We start from the raw sequence: 17,919 nt of genomic DNA on the forward strand, positions 1-17,919 counted from the left end.
TCAAGAGGTTCAAAAAACTATTTTAACTGACTTGCCTCTCCCCTCTCCCCTCTCCCCTCTCCCCTCTCCCCTCTCCCCTCTCCCCTCTCCCCTCTCCTCTCTCCTCTCTCCTCTCTCCTCTCTCTCTCTCTCTCTCTCTCTCTCTCTCTTATATGGAACTATTTCTCTTAGACAGCTATGTGAGTGACCACCAGCCTTCTGTATCATTTACTCCACTGGTTGTTGGTTTAGACCAGTAACGGAGAAAAACTAAGGGTTACTAAATTTGTTTTTTCTGGTACCTCCTAGAACACAGATGATAGATGCTCACAGAATAGTCCCTTAACTTAAATCTCTTTCTCCTTTTCTCCTCATCTCCTGGAAATAAGGTATAAAGGAAGGACAGTTCTAAAATATAACTGCATGATTCAATCTTTTTTACTTCTTCACAATCATAGCTTAAAAGTAATATAGGTGGAAAACATTTTAGATGCCCTTAGCAGTAGCAGCAATATGCATACTTTAAAAGCTGATTCTTCAGGCACAAAATTCTTCAGGATGTGCCAGGGATAGTTCATGTACTCTTGGCACTTAAAAATGGAATACTATCATTTATCAGACTGATTATTTGTAGGATTAGAGGGCCAATTATTACAGACCTGAAGGCATATGTATAATTCAATATTGAAGCATTAGTTCTACTGAAAAAAATATTGTCCAAACAAGATATCCCTATAGTGCACTATGTGACTACCAACTAAGACAATCCTATTTTTAATACCTTTAAAAAATTGCTTTTTGCTTGGGAGTTCTGGTTCATGGCCATTGACTCATTGATTACTCTGCTTTGCATAGATGATGTAACAATATATGTTCACATTAAGATGAAGAATTAAATTGTTTAGATACCTTAGTTAAAAGAACATCCTTGAAATTTTTAATTTATTAAAAGTAATACAATTTTACAAGGCTAAACATGCAACTATGCCCGGCAGCACTGATGGAATAGCTAGGGGAAAGTTTCCCCAGTAGCACAAATCTGTCACAATAGCCGGTGACAGATAGTCTGTGCCTAGGACAAGGGTAAGCTTGTGTTCAAATACATGTCTACACCATTATAAGTGTGTGTATATTGGGAGGTGTGTGGGGGAGGATTCATTAATACATGGCATTAGCAACTGTTATACAATTAATAACATTAGAGAGTTATCCCAAGCATTGGCTAAATAATCACATAGCCAGGATCACATATTCAATATGGATCAGAACCAGAACTTAAACTGGGGTTGTCATGGCTTGAGGGCCTGGCTCACTATGTTTTGTTTGTTTTTGTTTTTGTTTTGGTGAGGCAAAGTGGGTTAAGTGACTTGCCCAGAGTCACACAGCTAGTTAACTGTCAAGTGTCTGAGGCTGGATTTGAACTCAGGTCCTCCTGAATCCAGGGCTGGTGCTTTATCCACTGCACTACCTAATTGCCCCCACTTGGCTCACTATTAACTACTCCACAGTACCTCTCATCAGTACTGTATATGTAGATATGTTCCATAACTATACAGAGACATTGAAGTCAGCTAGCTGCTTCTGCTTTCAGGTGATGCTGATTACAAGTCTCACAGAACATCCTAAATGACACCCCTCATCTTCCAAAAGAGAATCTCAAAATACATGACTTAGGCCCAGTGTATGTGTGTGTGTCTGTCTCTCTCACACACACAAACTCTTTTCTCCCTCACATACACACTCTCTCTCCCTCTCCTCCCCAGACAGAAACATAGTTTCCTGCACACATACACACTCTCTTTAATATCTCTTTAAAACACATACTTTCATATACTCTTATCCACATAAACTCTTTTTTTTTGCAGGGCAATGTGGGTTAAGTGATTTGCCCAAGGTCACACAGCTAGTAAGTGTCAAGTGTCTGAGGCCAGATTTTAACTCAGGCCCTCCTGAATCCACTGTGTCACCTAGCTGCCCCCATACACATACACTCTTGTCTATTTGTTTTTGGTTTTTTTAGGGCGATGAGGGTTAAGTGACTTGCCCAGGGTCACACAGCTAGTGTCAAGTGTCTGAGGCTGGATTTGAACTCAGGTCCTCCTGAATCCAGGGCATACACTTACACTCTTCAACAAATATATACATGCTCATTTTCTCTGTATATATCATATTTCCCATATATGCGTGAAGAGTATAGATATCTTCACAAAATAAAAATCAAGGAGAGCTAGTCAAAGTCCCAGATAATGGCCTCATGTTTTAGTTCATCAAATTGACTAGGATCTCACGGTCATAATATCATCTATGTTTGAGCTTGAGCCATGACGCCATTGCTTGGCTTTTCAATATGTCTTCTTTGATACATGTATCTATATGTGAATATATGAATACTTATATAGAGACATATAACACATTATACATACATATGTATGTATCCCATCTGTAGATTCTTAGGCAGGATTCTGGAAGGATTATATATCTCACTGAGGAGACTCTTCAATTATCTGAGGCTCTATCAATCAGAATAGATATACCTATGCACGCATATAATCCAATGCCCTTTAAAACAACATATTCTTATAAACTCAAAATTCTTTTTAAAAGCATGCACTAAGAAAGGATCACTTAATTGCAGGTCTAGCTCTGTGCTTACATTTGGGGGAAGTGGAAATATTTTATTTTTAAAAGAAAAAAAGATTGCAAAGCACCACTTGCCGAGCTAATATTTTCTTGATTCTTCTTAACTCTTTCCATCTCTGGAGTGACACTTATGGCAGTTGCTCTGCCCAGTTGTCCCTTATAATGAACCTATTATTTAATGGAACAAAAAAGAAGGTCCCAGACATTAATTTAACCAACCCATGATCAGACATCATCAAGTTATTTGCTGTCAGAGACCATCAAGGAAGAGAAAGTTTAAAAAGGGAAGTTACTGGTCGAGGCAGACACATATCCTTAGTCAGAATCATAAATTATCATCTCTTTGAATTATTCATTCCCACAGCAGTCATTACAACATGCCCATGTGTATGTGGATGAGCTCTTCATGTGTGTGTGTGTCATGGCTAAGCTAAAAAGCATATATATTTAATCACAAAAGGCTTTATTCCATAAAAATGTTCATAGAACTATTTTCCCCTGAATGATAAAGGTACCTTTTGAAGTTGTCACTATCTATAACAGCACTATTTTGTAGTGGATTAAAAGTAATTTACTAAAGGAGAGGAGCTTTGAATAAGGTAGGACTTTAAACAAATCCCTCCCCTGCATTATCCATAAACAGTGACACTTTTTGAATACTTATAGCTATTCAATTTTTCATCAGCAGTTCCTCTATTTTTTATTGAGAGGAAATAAGGGCCATGTAGTGTGAATCCACATATACAGGTAAGAAGAGAGTCACTCTTCAAAACTTTAGTTGCAAAAAAAGTATATTTAATAATATGATGTTTTAAACATAATTTGCCAAATGATTTTTCAAAGAATCAAAGACTCTTTGGAAGATGATATATTTCCAAATCTGTGGGGTGAAAATGGCAAAGTAGAGGGGTATATAGGTAGTACAATGCATAGAGCACTGGCTCTGGAGTCAGGAGGACCCAAGTTCAAATCTGGCCTCAGATACTTACTAGCTGTGTAACCATGGGCAAGTCACTTAAGCCAGATTGCCTTCCCTGCTCAAAAACAGAGCATGGAATTAAAGGCTGGCAGATATATTCGTAGTTTATGCAAATTGGAAACAGTTAAATGGACCATAGTGATGATTTTTAGCAATAACCCAGTCCCTGTACTATCTTCTTCCTGAGCAAAGCCACTCTCCTTCACCCATGCATAAGATTTATGAATCTCGGGGCAGCTAGGTAGATAGAGCACTGGCTCTGGAGTCAAGAGTACCTGAGTTCAAATCCAGCCTCAGACACTTAACACTTACTAGCTGTCTGACCCTGGGCAAGTCACTTAACCCCAATTGCCTCACCCAAAAAAAAAAAAAAAAGATTTATGAATCTCTATCTTGGGTCCTGAGTCAAAGAAAATAAAGCAACTGCATAATGGCAACCTCTGAGAGAAATGATAAGTGTGGGTAGATTGCTTGGGCAAGAGCAGGGCAAGTTATAGTTCTAAAATTGGAGAACAGGCCCAGCCATATACACAGGGAAAACAAAGTCCTATGATGGCAGTGGAGATAGCTGCTTATGATAGTTACCAACCTTGGGTTGGGATTGGGAAGGGAAGGAAGGCAGAGAATCCATATCAGTAGACATAAAGGCAAGGCTTAGGGAAAGCCAAGCATCAGAAGATAAAGTCATGTATCATCCAGAGCAACAGATGAACATGGCTGCCCTCTGTAGTTATGCTTTGATGGCCACTTTCTCTGACTACACCTTTGGCAGAGCACATAAAACAACCGCGTGCCCGTCACCAGCTTCATGTTGTACAACCCAGGAAACCCAACCCTTTCACTTAAAGAGACCAAATGGGACAATTCAAGGGGGAGAAACATTTCTAGGAAGATCACACATTGCTGAGGTTCTTCTGGTTTTCTTTAACTCTCTTCAGCTCTGGAGGGTCAGAAATGGATGTGCCACATTTGCTTTCTCCTCTGTATTTCACCTGTGTGGTGGATAAGGTATCAGCATTAGTAGCTGAGACATGGTTAGATGTGATCTTTGAAGCTGGGATAATAATGCAATGAGGACGATGGATCTTCACAGTCAAAACAAACCATACAAATATATCATTCATTTATGTGTCCACATATATTTAGAGGCATGTGTATATAAAATGTAACAATAATAGGCAGCATTCGCATGTCTTAAGGTTTTCAAAGTGTTTTAAAGATAGACGATAACTTGTTTGATCCTCACAACAACCCTGGGTGATAGATGTCTTATTACACCTTATTTTACAGATGAGGAAACTGAGGCTGAAAAAGTTTAAGTGACTTGTCCAGAAACACCTGGTAAGTGAACTCGAGTCCTCCTGACTCCACATCCAATGCATTATCCACTATACCACAGTGGATATCAATCAGTCAGATGGTAAACATGCATTTATTAAGCATTCACCTATGCCAGACACTAGAATACATGCATATATAGATATATGCAAATATAATTCAAATTTTTTTTCATACCTCATATAAATTAGTCAAGTACCTGGTGGCAGAGTGGATAAAGTACTCATCCTGGAATCAGTAAAATTCATCTTCCTGAGTTCAAATCCAGACTTACTAGCTATGTGAACATGGACAAGTCAGTTAACCCTATTTAACTGAGTTGCTTATCTATGTAAAATGAGCTAGAGAAGTAAAAAGCAAGCCACTGCAGCATCTTTGGTAAGAGGACCCCAAATGGGGTCACAAAGAGTAGGATATAACCAAAAAATGACTGAACAAAAATTATATAAATTATTTAACTCTAAAGTAATCACATTCTTGTAGAAGCATGGCTCAAACCATTTTTATCTGGGTATCTCTGGCCCAGCTGCCATTTTAAACCACCTCTGGGGTGTTTTACCTAAAAGATACTCTTTTTGATAAATTCCTTAAGGGTCAATCCTGAAGAGAATGCAAACTCTGTGAATAACATTAATGAAAATGCCAGGCAGCACATTTTAACAGAAATCTTTAACAGAAGCCACTGAAGTCAAATGGAGAGAACAAAAGACTTTGGAAAGTCATTTTCTTTTCTATTCTTTTCTTTTGTATCCTTTCTCTTTGTCTCTTTCTTGTCTCAGTTTCTGTCTCTGTCTCTGTCTCAGTCCCTTGTTTGCATCTGACTGTTTCTCTCTTATGAAGATAATTCTCCCTGCCCCTACCTACTTCGTGGAAATAAAATCAAGATGGTGAGAGTTGTAACTCAGATGTCATTCACACTCCTATTCTTTGGAGGGAGAAAGCCATTGGGTATCCTTGAGAGAGCCTCACAGATAGGAGAGCCATATAACCTGGAAAGGACAAATATCTGAACATATAGTTAGAGGGGAAAAGTACCAAACTGTTTTTGGTTTTTTGAAGGAAAGAGGAGAAGATCATTGTTCAAGCATTTAAAGGACTACCATGTTGAAGCAGGATTAGCGTTATTCTGTATAGTCTAATAGGGCAAAACTAGGAATAATAGGTAGACATTACTAAGAAGCAAATTTAGGTTAGATATAAAGAAAAAATCTTAAGTATTTGATGTATCCAAAATTGGAATGGGCAGCCCTGGGAGATGGTGAATTCTTCTTCAGAGAGTAATCCAAGCCAAAACTGGATGAACAATTGATGAGAATATTGTGGAAGGGATTCTTGGTGGATTAGATGGCTCTTTAGGCAACGTCCAACTGTCAGATTCTGGGATTCAATGTTTTTAATCTCCTCTTTTAAATGAAACTCTTTATATATTCCTCCTATACCACCTCTTGCACTAGTGAATTCTAAAACAATTTTATATGCTTTAAACTCTTCCCTTTAAAGTTCAACTGGTACACCCTAATGTTATTCTACTGCATGATGGTTTGTTGTTGTTATTGTTGTTGTTTTTGTTTTAAATCCATGTTCGAGTTCCACATTCTCTTCATGATTTCACACCCTACTAACATGTATCTCATCACCATCCTGGCTCTTTAGAGAACAATAAGCCCCAATCTATTCTGGTACATATTTGAAATCTCTCCTTTTCCCTTGACAATTTCCATTAGGTCTCTCAGTAATAAAACCTGAACTGCACAGGATTTACCAGCTGTGGATGGGCCATGATTCTACATTTTAATTTGTTTTCTTCTTCATTTATCTGAACGCTATTCTCTGGGATTGAAGTCAACATGGAAACACCTTTTTCAAAGAAGCTAAAAATCATTTCTCCTATAAATGTGATAGCAATGATTCTCTCCTCTACCTTTGTGTTTTCCTCAATGATAACATTTTATATCACACTTTATGGTTTGCAAAGCACTTTCCTCAGAACAACTCTTTAAGTAGCAGAGGTATTGTTATATTTACTTTATAGAGAAGGAAGCTGAAGCTCTGAGAGTTTGGGAACAGCTCATGATCACACTAACTGCCTTTAGTTGGGATTTGATCCAGACCTAACCCCAAATCTAGCACTACCCAAACAACTCCTCCAATGGGAAAAGGGAGGGAGGGAGGAAGGGAGGGAGGGAGGGGGAGAGAGAGAGAGAGAGAGAGAGAGAGAGAGCGAGCGAGCGAGCACGAGTGGGCCTGTATTTTAAATTGTCAGGATGGCTAGGAAGTGCCACCTTCACAGTTATCTCCCCGGGTCTTTGTTCATTACCCCTGGTCCAGTCAGCCTAGAATCCATTCAGGATGATTGACTGTTTACAAAGCTTCGATAAGGTGGTAGTAACATATTCTGTAACTTCCAATAAAATGAAGAGCCACTTGATCTTAACCAATTTACATGCTACAAACCACTGCAACAATTATCTGATCTACTGGTAAACCTAAGGACCCTTGGGCCCTGCCATATGCCTCTCTGTTGAAGCTTTAGCCTTGTAGACCTTTCCTTCTGCCCTGTAGCTGAACTTTCTTTTATAGGTTTCTCCTCCTTTTAGAATATGAGCTCCTTAGGAGCAAAGATCATCTCACTTTTATTATTTGTATTCCCAATACTTAGTGCAATGCTTGGTACAGAGTAGGTACTTAATAAATATTTTATTTATTCATTCATTTATAGCTAGTTCAAGTCATCCAGGATATAAAAAATGAGGAGAGAAGAAGTAAGATCCACAGTATTTAACACTATTGTAAAGGGGCGGCTAAGTGGTGCAGTAGATAAAGCACCAGCCCCGGATTCAGAAGTACCTGAGTTTAAATCCGGCCTCAGACACTTGACACTTACTAGATGTGTGACCCTGGGCAAGTCACTTAACCCCCATTGCCCCGCAAAAAAAAAAAAACAAAAACCCAAAACTATTGTAAAATAAGCCATCAGATTTTATCACATTATATTTTTTAAAAAATAAAATTATATATGTATATGTATATATCCCTTTTTTAATTTTGAGAAAGAAAATCTCAAACCACTCACCAGGCTGAGATGTTCCTGGTTCCTCTTCACTCTCTCAATCTCAGGAGTCATGCAAACAGGAGTAGCTTTGTAGTTCTGCTCTCTATATTGCAGCTGAGAAACAGGTACAAGACATTCAATTATGAAAAGTAAAAATATAATAATGCTTTAGTAGAGCTAAAAAGAAATCACATATGTCTGATTCATTAGTAAAATTTTCATTAGGATTTTATAGTAAAGCCTCATTAGCATTTTCTATCAGCTGAATGTTTCTACTTGCTAGGCTTTTATTTGTCCTGATGTTCCCAATTTCTCCTTTTTGGTTTCTATCCTACTAATTCCAACATCTATTGGTTTATTCTCTGAACCTCATCCTATCAATGATGATAAAAACCTCACTTTCTGGAGTACCGTCTATCTAGCTGCTACTTGTTATCTTCTTAATAATTCATTACTCCCTCATCATCTAAGAACTATTTATCGAGTACCTGCTAGATGCAAAGAATCATGATAGCCCAGAAGATTTTTCAACTGTAGCCCTGCCAAATCCACAGGCAACCAATCCAGTGGTGCTGTCTCTCCTCTCTCTTAATGTGTTCCTGTGGCCTGCAAAATTTTGCCTTTCAATGACTCTATCCAGTGCCCTGACCTTATGGGACTTTTCCTCACCTGTCAGGCAAAAGTAGTTCTACTTTGCTGGAGGAAACAAACTTTATAACTTTTGAGGCATTTTCACTGTCATACCAAAATAATCCACTCAGTCAAACATAAAACAGTGTGCTCTTTTTTTTTTTTTGTGGGGCAATGGGGGTTAAGTGACTTGCCCAGGGTCACACAGCTAGTAAGTGTCAAGTGTCTGAGGCCAGCTTTGAACTCAGGTCCTCCTGAATTCAGGGCCGGTGCTTTATCCACTGCGCCACCTAGCTGCCCCCTCACAGTTTTATTCAAGTGGAGGCCTGAATCTAATTTTGGGACAAGGCCCAAAGTCCCTGTAACATGCTTTTCGACCAATGTCATTCATACTTCTTTCCTTCTGTAAATAAACACACACACACACACACACACACACACACACACACACAAATTGGTAGATTTAGATAAGTTTCTAAATCTCCCATGTTTGAGACTGAGAAAGAGTTGATTTAACAAAGGAAGCGAGGGAACTCTAAGGATAATGACTACTGAATGGTTGAACAAAAGAACTTGCGATATTTTCCCCTGCTTCATTTCCTATGCATCCAAAGCACAATTAGGTACCTTCACTAGAGAAAATTACTATTTCATGGGTAGAAATCAGAACAAAAGTATTTCTGTGTAGCTTCAGTCTGTTTAAACATCAGCAACAAAAACCTAACAACTAAAACAGCAAAGCATCATTACTACAGGTAATTCCAATGGAACATTTGTTGGCCCATGAGGATTCACACTAAATTCTTCCTCATTTACAAAGCTCTTACTTTAAAACACCTCTGTGAGAAGAATAGTAAAAGCATCCTTATTCCTATTTAACAGATGACAGATTACAGGCTCAGAAAGAAAAAAATACTTATAGTAATTTGATCACACATTGCTGATATTCTTCTGATTTTCTTTAACTCTCTTTAGCTCTGGAAGGTCTGAGATGGTTGTTGCCTGTTTTATTTCTTCTTTATATTTCACCTATGTAATGAATACAAAACATAACCTTAGGGTTCCACCCAAAGCAATGCCTAACAAATGTTTCCAAATTTTCTTCCCCTGTACTTGTATCATAAAAAATGTTCATTTCAAAATAAGACAAAAAAGTTCAAAACTGGCTTTTGATTTTCTGATGGTTCTAAATCTCTTTTCTCCATTCATTCAATTGTTTGCTAACATATTTGGATATTTGTTTGTTTAAGGCTCTGTCTCTCAGTGTCTTTGTAGCTGGAAGAAACAACAGTGACTCATGGACCTTATTGAAACAATGATCACATTGGAAACTTTAACCTCCTCTGTTTTTCTAATCTCCATCAGTTCACCCTTCCTTGGGTACGCTGGAGGTGCTCTGCTCCTGGTCACTGATGCCAAAATTAATGAAGACATCTAACTGACTGACTAGTTGTATATAGGTTTAGAATGACCAAGACCAAGCAATATGCTAGCCTCACCCTCCTCAGCAGTATGTGTCACCAAGCCTAGCAAAGCTTTCTTCTTTTAATGAATAAAAGGACCTATGGCTGGTTCCCTACTGCATATTTTAAGAGTTTTGTCAGAATGGATATGTAAAACAAGCATATTGTACTTAACCTTAATATCCATTTTATTCCTGACTTTTTGAAGCTTAGAAGCATTTGCAATGACTACATTTTCCATATTATATAGGTAAAGGTATGAAATATATTTTCCTTTTGGTATTTTTTACAAAATATTGATAATATCTGTTTTTCCTATAGAAAGGTAAATTTTCAAATCACTTCTTATTTTCTTTAGAAAAAGGAATGGTTTTTTTTTCATTTGCTGATATGGAAATAGGCAATTATGATGGGTTGAGAGGATCAAGGTCAAGGTGAATTAGTTATAAATTTACTTAAACTTTGTCTGCATGAGCTACAGGACTCAGCATCAGTATGAACCAGAACAAGGAAAAGGGAAAACGGATAAGATTTTTAGAGAAAAAAAGAGAAGAGAGACAATGGAACCATTTTTTGAAGCACTAAACTTTTTTTTTTTGGTGAGGCAATTGGGGTTAAGTGACTTGCCCAGGGTCACACAGCTAATAAGTGTCAAATGTCTGAGGCCAGATTTGAACTCAGGTCCTCCTGACTCCAGGGCTGGTGCTCTATCCACTGTGCCACCTAGCTGCCCCAGCACTAAACTTCTTATGCTATATTCCTATATACAACAAGTCAGGCCAAGACCATAAAGGGAATAATTCATCTTTTCTCACTTAATCAAATCTATGCTCACAATACCAAAAGCATCAACAGGTGCCTATAAGCCTAGCTTCAATTCCAATCAAGAAAACTTCCTGGGGTAGCTGGGTGGTGCAGTAGATAGAGCACCAGTCCTGGATTCAGGAGGAACTGAGTTCAAATCCAGCCTCAGACATTTGATACTTACTAGCTGTGTGACCCTGGGCAAGTCACTTAACCCTCACTGCCCCACAAAAAAAAAGGAGAAAAAGAAAAGAAAACCTCCTCCCCTCCTACAATTAATTCAATAAAAACAGTAAAAATAGCTAACATTTATATAGTCTCTTGTATGTGCTAGGCATTGTGCTAAGCACTTTACAAATATCATTTCATTATGTCCTCACAGAAACCCTGGGAAATAGGTGCTATCATTAGCTTCATTTTACAGATGAGGAAACTGAGGCAAACAGAGGTTAAGTAAATTGTCCAAGATCACATACTAGTAAATTTCTGAGGCCAGATTTTAATTAAGATCTTGCTGAGTTCAAGCCCAGCCCTCTATCCACTGCATTACCTGCCTCTATTCAGAAAGAGATTAAAGAGATTGGAGACAGCTTGATATGGAGTTATGCATGAGATGAGAGAGGTTGGCTATAAAACTGCATAATGAATCACTTCAGTGGCTGTCACATCATGTGGTATTTTAGTTATGCCCAAAAAGATGAGATAAGAGAGAAAGTAAATGAGAAAAAAGGATATTATATTTGTAACAAATTATGAGCTGGATCCGACAGGGGTGTATGGAAATTTACCAAAGATCTAATTCAAGCCAAAACTCTTTAGAAATCACTGGAGACCATTTAAAGTAATAGAGGGTGGAATTCAGGTCTTGAAATGGTCCTAGACTATTTCTGGAATAATGAGTGATCCCCCTACCAGCAGTTGTAATATTATAAAAAAAAATTAGACCCCAAACCAAAATAATTAGTCTTAGAGGCTCATAGAGCCTGGTTAACTAGCCATAAAATTCACAGAATAGTTCTTAACTGAGAAATCCTGATGGTTTAAAAGACTTTCTACCCCAGAGTTAGAAAATGTAGAGATCTTTCAATGTTAGAGAATCATATCTTGGCCTGACATCTCTTCTTAATCTTGAAAGGGTAACTTTTCTGCTTGAATACTAAACCAGAGTCATGGGAAGAACCCAGAGAAAAAGATATAGAACTTTACTTTTTGCTCATTGTCACTGAGATCAAGTTAAAAAAAAGATAATGTCCTATTTGGTGTGATTTTTCTTGGCTTAAAAACCAAATATCATTTAAAATAATCATTTTAGTGCTTCATTAGGCCAATCAAAATAACAGACATATTTCACACATCGTGCTGATGTTGAAACTTGTCAGGCTTATGATATTCTGCCACAGTATGTAGATGTGTATGTTTTTAATATGCATAGACGCAACACAGCATAGTAGAATGAGTACTGGGCTTGTAATGAAGATGACCTGATTTCAAACCTCACCTCAAACACTTAATAGCTAGGTAACCTTAGAGGTACCACATAACCTCTTTGGTCCTTTGGCAGCTACTAGGTCTTGGGTTTTGATCTGTAGGCTGTAGATATATGTTAATGAAGGACTAACAAGTGCGTAATATTTTTTTTTCATTAATTGCATTCATGAATACCTTATGCTAATGAAATCAAGATCCTTCATATATATTTTAAATATTTTAAGGGAAAAAAGTGGCCTCAGGTGTTTTTGTTTTTTCTCCTACTTATTTTGCTTATCCTTAGGCTCATGCTCCAACTCTCTCTCCTCATAAACTGGATGGAATCCAATGACAAACTACTGCCCCATCAGACGGACACAAGGTCTTTGGCCACCCTTGCCTTGTTCCTACCAGGCATCCAAATTGTGTCTGCTTCAGGAAACATTAGGTGATTTGACAAATCCCTTGTTGTTCTAATTATTTCTATGTGATGGTCCATTACTGGATTGAGTTTTACTCTTACATTGTTCTTTCTTGTCTCCCCTCTTAATGCCTGAGTAGCTCCATATTTCTTATCTTAGAAGGTCATTGTGATGAGTAAAACTAAATGTGTGGTCACTTTATTCCTGTCCCCAGTGTAGGGAAAACTAGCTAAGGTTTACTTATAAATTAGAAGCTTTAGCACCAGTTTTGCAGCATTAAGCATTGATTAAAGAGTAAAGAGAGAACACGTGGAGTTCAGAAAGAAACCTATCTACCCTAGAGGAGAGATAAGAGTTCAGCCTGGCCTGGTTCTTCTCCCAAGTCCTCCAAGACTAGCCTGTTCCAGCACCAAACTGCCAGTCCAAACTTCCTCTGCTTCTGGAGGAGAGGCCGTCCTTTCACCCTGCTTCAAGATAATTGGGTAGCATCACCCAAATCCATTGGTTCACTGGACTTGAGGGTGGTCCTGTGTTGGGGTGAGCTAAGAACAATACCCTCTTCAAAATCAGGCAGGTGTGGCTTCAATTGAATTAACTTTAAGTGAGTTAATCAGCGAAGGATTTGAACCCTGATATTCCTCACTCCAAAGCTGGTCATCTATCTACTATGCCATGCTGCCTCTCAACAGAGAGCAAAACTGTTCACTGCTTTTTCTCTTCCGTGGAAGGCCATGAAAAGCATGTCCAGAAAATGTAAATGCCATCATAAAGAGAAAAAAATTTTTCTTATAAAATTTAAGCCATAAGATTATGAAACACATAAATGTTCAACCCTTTAACTCATTCTTTCAGTGGAATTTTTCTGATCCTCCTCCCCAAGCAATTGGGTTGCTACTAAAATTCCTCCTTATACTGCAAGAAAGTCAGTGTACCTAAATTCTATTCTGAAAGATGAAATCTCATCATAAATTTCATTACAGTGTTATTAAAATGATATTTCTTATGTACAATGAGATATCAGAATGAAACATTGCTGGAGGTTCAAAGGGAACAAGGCTACATAGCTTTCATACAGAGTGTTCGACCTATGAAATGTGATGAAGAAGCACTTAAATGAAGTATGGGATAATTTTTAAAACAATCTGTTTAGTACACAACCTGGAGGCATTTATCTGGCTCGTGTTTGCTTTTTTTTTTTTTAAAAAAAAAAAAAGGATAACTGATTCTGTAGAGAACTTACTGAACTGATATTCTGTTGATTTTTCTTGACCCGTTCAATCTCTGGGGTCTCTTTTACAGCTGTGCCAGCTCCTACTCCTTTCTTATAAAACACCTTGATTATAAGAGAAGAAAAAAGAACCATCAGCCTATTAAGATTTCAAGTCCTCAGACCAATCTTCCTAAAGGAAAGTGAAATTTCCATATTTTATAATAGTGTTAATAGAGTTCCAGCTCAAAAGTTGAACATCATTTTATTTTCATAAACCAATCAAATCATCTATTACTTTAGTAAAAATTCAGCTTGATTTCCATATGCCTCCGTTCTAGCCTTCCAGCCAAATCCACAAAAATCTCATGTCAATCTCACACTTTAGTACTATTAAAACATGATTCAGATAATAGCCATTTGCAACTGATTCTCTCTAATAAGAAAAAAAGTCAAATCAGGTCCTCTTTTCACAAAGAGTTGGCATGTTTGTAAGTATACTTGGAGGAAATCAAAACTTTTAGCATAAAAACTAACCAAACTGGGGGCAGCTAGGTGGTGCAGTGAATAAAGCACCGGCCCTGGATTCAGGAGGACCTGAGTTCAAATCCAGCCTCAGACACTTGACACTTATTAGCTGTGTGACCCTCATTGCCCCATTTAAAAAAAAAAAACTAACCAAACTATTGGCCATTTTTCTGAATTAGCATGAAATTCAAAACAATTGTCATTCCCCAACCAAACAACTACTTTAATGATCTTTAAATAAAATTTTACATAAATGAAACCTAGTTAATTCCTAACTTTGTACCTATTCCCAAAACCTCTCTTTCCATCACCCTCAGCTTCAAAACTCCATAGAAAATGAAACACTGTGATGAAGACACATGTGGATAGCAAAATTATTCTCCTTTGAGCCATGTTTGAGATTTCAGAGCTCACTGGGAAGTACAGAAGGAAGGAAATTTCAATTGCAGGAGAAGCTTCCTCTGGAAGCCAGAAATTCTCCATGTGATAGAGCCTGGTCCAAGACTAAGATATTTCCCTTTCCCTTCTCTTCTCAGAGTTCTGCCACGCAGAAAGATCATTTAGGTAACTGTGTTCTACCTATCTCTCCTCTGTAAAGGTAGCATGCAACCAGTGTGTCCCTGAGCACACCCATATGATTGAATGGGGATCAGTGTTGGGAATTTGCCAATTGATTAGAAAGCAGAAAATACTTCAGAAGTCCTTGAAATTAACATTCTCAATGATGATAAGTATTTGCTTAACTGAATAACTCTAAAATCAAGAAAATATTAAGATGTGAAAGATACTTCAGAGGCCGAATTCAATGCCTTCATTTCACCAATGAGGAAATTGAGGCTTACAGAAATTAAGGGATTACTTCATTTCTACTATCACAAGTAACAGTTGTCGTTTTAAAGAATGAGTATGCCTTGCATAATGTCATCCCACCCTATGTTGATTTATAGCAATATCATCAGTGGTTTATGACAAATGCCATTATAACACCTTGAAAGTTTGTCATAATGGCAATGGGCAGTTTAGAACCCAACCATGATCCAGGGAGCACTTGAGGCCCAGTGGCGATAACTGTTACCATATGGTTTAGGAGATATGTAAAAAATTGGCACTTATGTTTTACAGCTCCTGAGTATCCCCTTGTAATCTCTTTCACCTAATGTCATGTTTTTTCCTTGTTTGTTTTGTTTTGTGGGGCAATGAAGGTTCAAGGACTTGGCTAGGGTCACGCAGGGAGTAAGTGTCAAGTGTTTGAGGCCGGATTTGAACTCATGTCTTCCTGAATCCAGGGCCAGTGCTTTATCTACTGTGCCATCTAGCTGCCCCCGCCACCAATGTCATGTTGTTTGCAAGATTGTTTTATATTATTAGGGAAATTCCTGCAGCAAAAGGGTTTGGGTTTGGGGGAGGAGGGGTTGAATGTGTGTTTGTGTGTGTGTTTGTGTTTGTGTGCGTGTGTGCGTGTGAGATGGATCTCTGTGATGTTGTGTAGTTTATGGACCCCTTCTCAGAACTTAAGGAAATGCCTTATTTCTTTCTTTCTTTCTTTTTTTTTTTTTGGCGAGGCAATTGGGGTTAAGTGACTTGCCCAGGGTCACACAGCTAGTACGTGTTAAGTTTCTGAGGCCGGATTTGAACTCAGGTCCTCCTGAATCAGGGGCTGGTGCTCTATCCACTGCACCACCCAGCTGCCCCCGGAAATGCCTTATTTCACTTAGAGGTTAACAAAAACATTTTTTTTGTGCATCCAAGACCCCCTGACATCTATCCATAAAGGTTATATAGGTACTACAGGTTATGAACCCCTGCTATGGCAAGTAGGTTTTGACCAGAAAAATTAAAATTAATGAATAACAAGAGGTAAAAATGTACTGCTCCCCTTTTTAAAAGTAACATGGAATGTTTTCTACTCACCATGCTGATGTTCTTTTGGGCTGCCTTGATCCTCTGTATTTCAGGAGTATCTGCCACTGTTGAATAGTTAGTCAGCATCTTCTCTGCTTTACCTTTGTATTTTTTCTTGTGTTAAAAAGGGGAAACATTTAAAATTAATATGCTATTGACTTTCCCCAACTCCGCTTTGTTATATGGCCATTAGATGCCAAAGTAGCTCTTGGCATGAAATAAAATAAGGTCAATTTCTCTATGTTTAGTCTCATCCTTGCTCTCCAAAAAGTCTCACTAGTTACACAGCTGAGAACAAACCACTTTGGTGGAGTGCTGTGGGCTATGGTGAGTAGGGGGTTGTTTTCCACAGCTACTCCCTTAGTTCATATCTAACCTTTCTAGAATAATTCTCAACCTTTATGCCCAAACTTCAAATCACAGGCAGTGAGGTCTCTCAGAACTAGCAATCACCCTAGATAATTTAAGAGGTGAGTCTGGAAAATCACATGATTTTAGACTGTAATGTCCTGCCCCTTAAAATAAGATGGGGAAGACAGTTGTTTAAAGACAAAATACTTTGTGCATCTCAGGAATTATAGTATGTTCTTTCATTCCTTGATCTATTTTAAAGACAGAGATTTCAGGTATTGATAACAAAAGAAAGAACCTGACGAGAGTGTTAGATGCTGCAGAGAGCAATCTAAAGGAGTCAGAAACATGATGAAGTTTTAGAGAGAAGTAGAACTAGAATGGTAATAAATAAAATTATGAATGTAAGTCTGATGTGGTTATCATTTCAGTTATTTCAACTATCTAGAGTGCCCTGCACTGATGTAACCTGCTTCAGGCAAGCTACCATTTTGGATTATAACTGAATATATTTCCCTAAGAATCAAAACCCAGAAATCTTGCACAACTCAGCATTATCTTGAGGTGGTAACCTTTCTCTACAAACTCAAAATGTATACTCTCCAATAACTTCAGCTCTGCAAATGTCAGTAAAGTCAACTTGATTGTTCACATACCAAAATGATGCATTGAATGTTATTCATAAGCCTTGGGAATCACCCTGGTCCTTAATTTTACCTAATAGGTAAAAGGTGATACTCTCTGGACATATGGTTTCAGAAACTAAAACTGGCACTTTTATTGGTAATTAGTGATATTCTGTCTATTTCAAACTGGCAATTAAGCTATGTAAGAAGTCAGCTCTCATGGGCTAACAGAAAAGAACACCATTTCTACCCCCTCAACTTCTCAACTAGATTGTATACCATAGAAACGTTTCTTGCTATGGATAAAGCCACATACAAGCTGGGTATTGTGGTATTTATCCATAATCATGTCCCCTTCACTAAAAATAAGCACAGGCATTGATGGTATCAATGCATATTAAAGGTATGATATAGATGTAACTGAAGAGTACAGAAAGAAATGCAGCAAAGGGATCAAATATAAACATGGGAGCTCCAACATTTAGCCTTAATCCAATTTCTATTTATCTTGTCTTACAATGACTCTAAATG

General features: G+C 37.9%; 1 protein-coding gene across 7 annotated transcripts in view; it reads right to left on the reverse strand.

Annotated features, from left to right (window-relative positions):
* The window catches only part of NEBL (nebulette), a 506,719-nt gene that overhangs the window by 42,485 nt on the left and 446,315 nt on the right, over nt 1-17,919 (reverse strand). The window contains exons 22-27 of one of the 7 annotated variants that reach the window (XM_043966342.1): nt 16,421-16,525; nt 14,015-14,107; nt 9,555-9,647; nt 8,010-8,102; nt 4,498-4,590; nt 2,695-2,787 (exon numbers count right to left, since the gene is read on the reverse strand). The exons of 5 other annotated variants lie outside the window; for them this stretch is intronic. In XM_043966342.1, coding sequence (XP_043822277.1) covers nt 2,695-2,787; nt 4,498-4,590; nt 8,010-8,102; nt 9,555-9,647; nt 14,015-14,107; nt 16,421-16,525 — 570 coding nt within the window. The remainder of the gene's footprint in view (nt 1-2,694; nt 2,788-4,497; nt 4,591-8,009; nt 8,103-9,554; nt 9,648-14,014; nt 14,108-16,420; nt 16,526-17,919) is intronic. One more of the 7 variants, XM_043966337.1, reaches the window with a different exon arrangement.

This window comes from Dromiciops gliroides, chromosome 5 (genome assembly GCF_019393635.1).
Source record: "Dromiciops gliroides isolate mDroGli1 chromosome 5, mDroGli1.pri, whole genome shotgun sequence".
In the NCBI taxonomy this organism is placed as follows: Eukaryota; Metazoa; Chordata; class Mammalia; order Microbiotheria; family Microbiotheriidae; genus Dromiciops; species Dromiciops gliroides.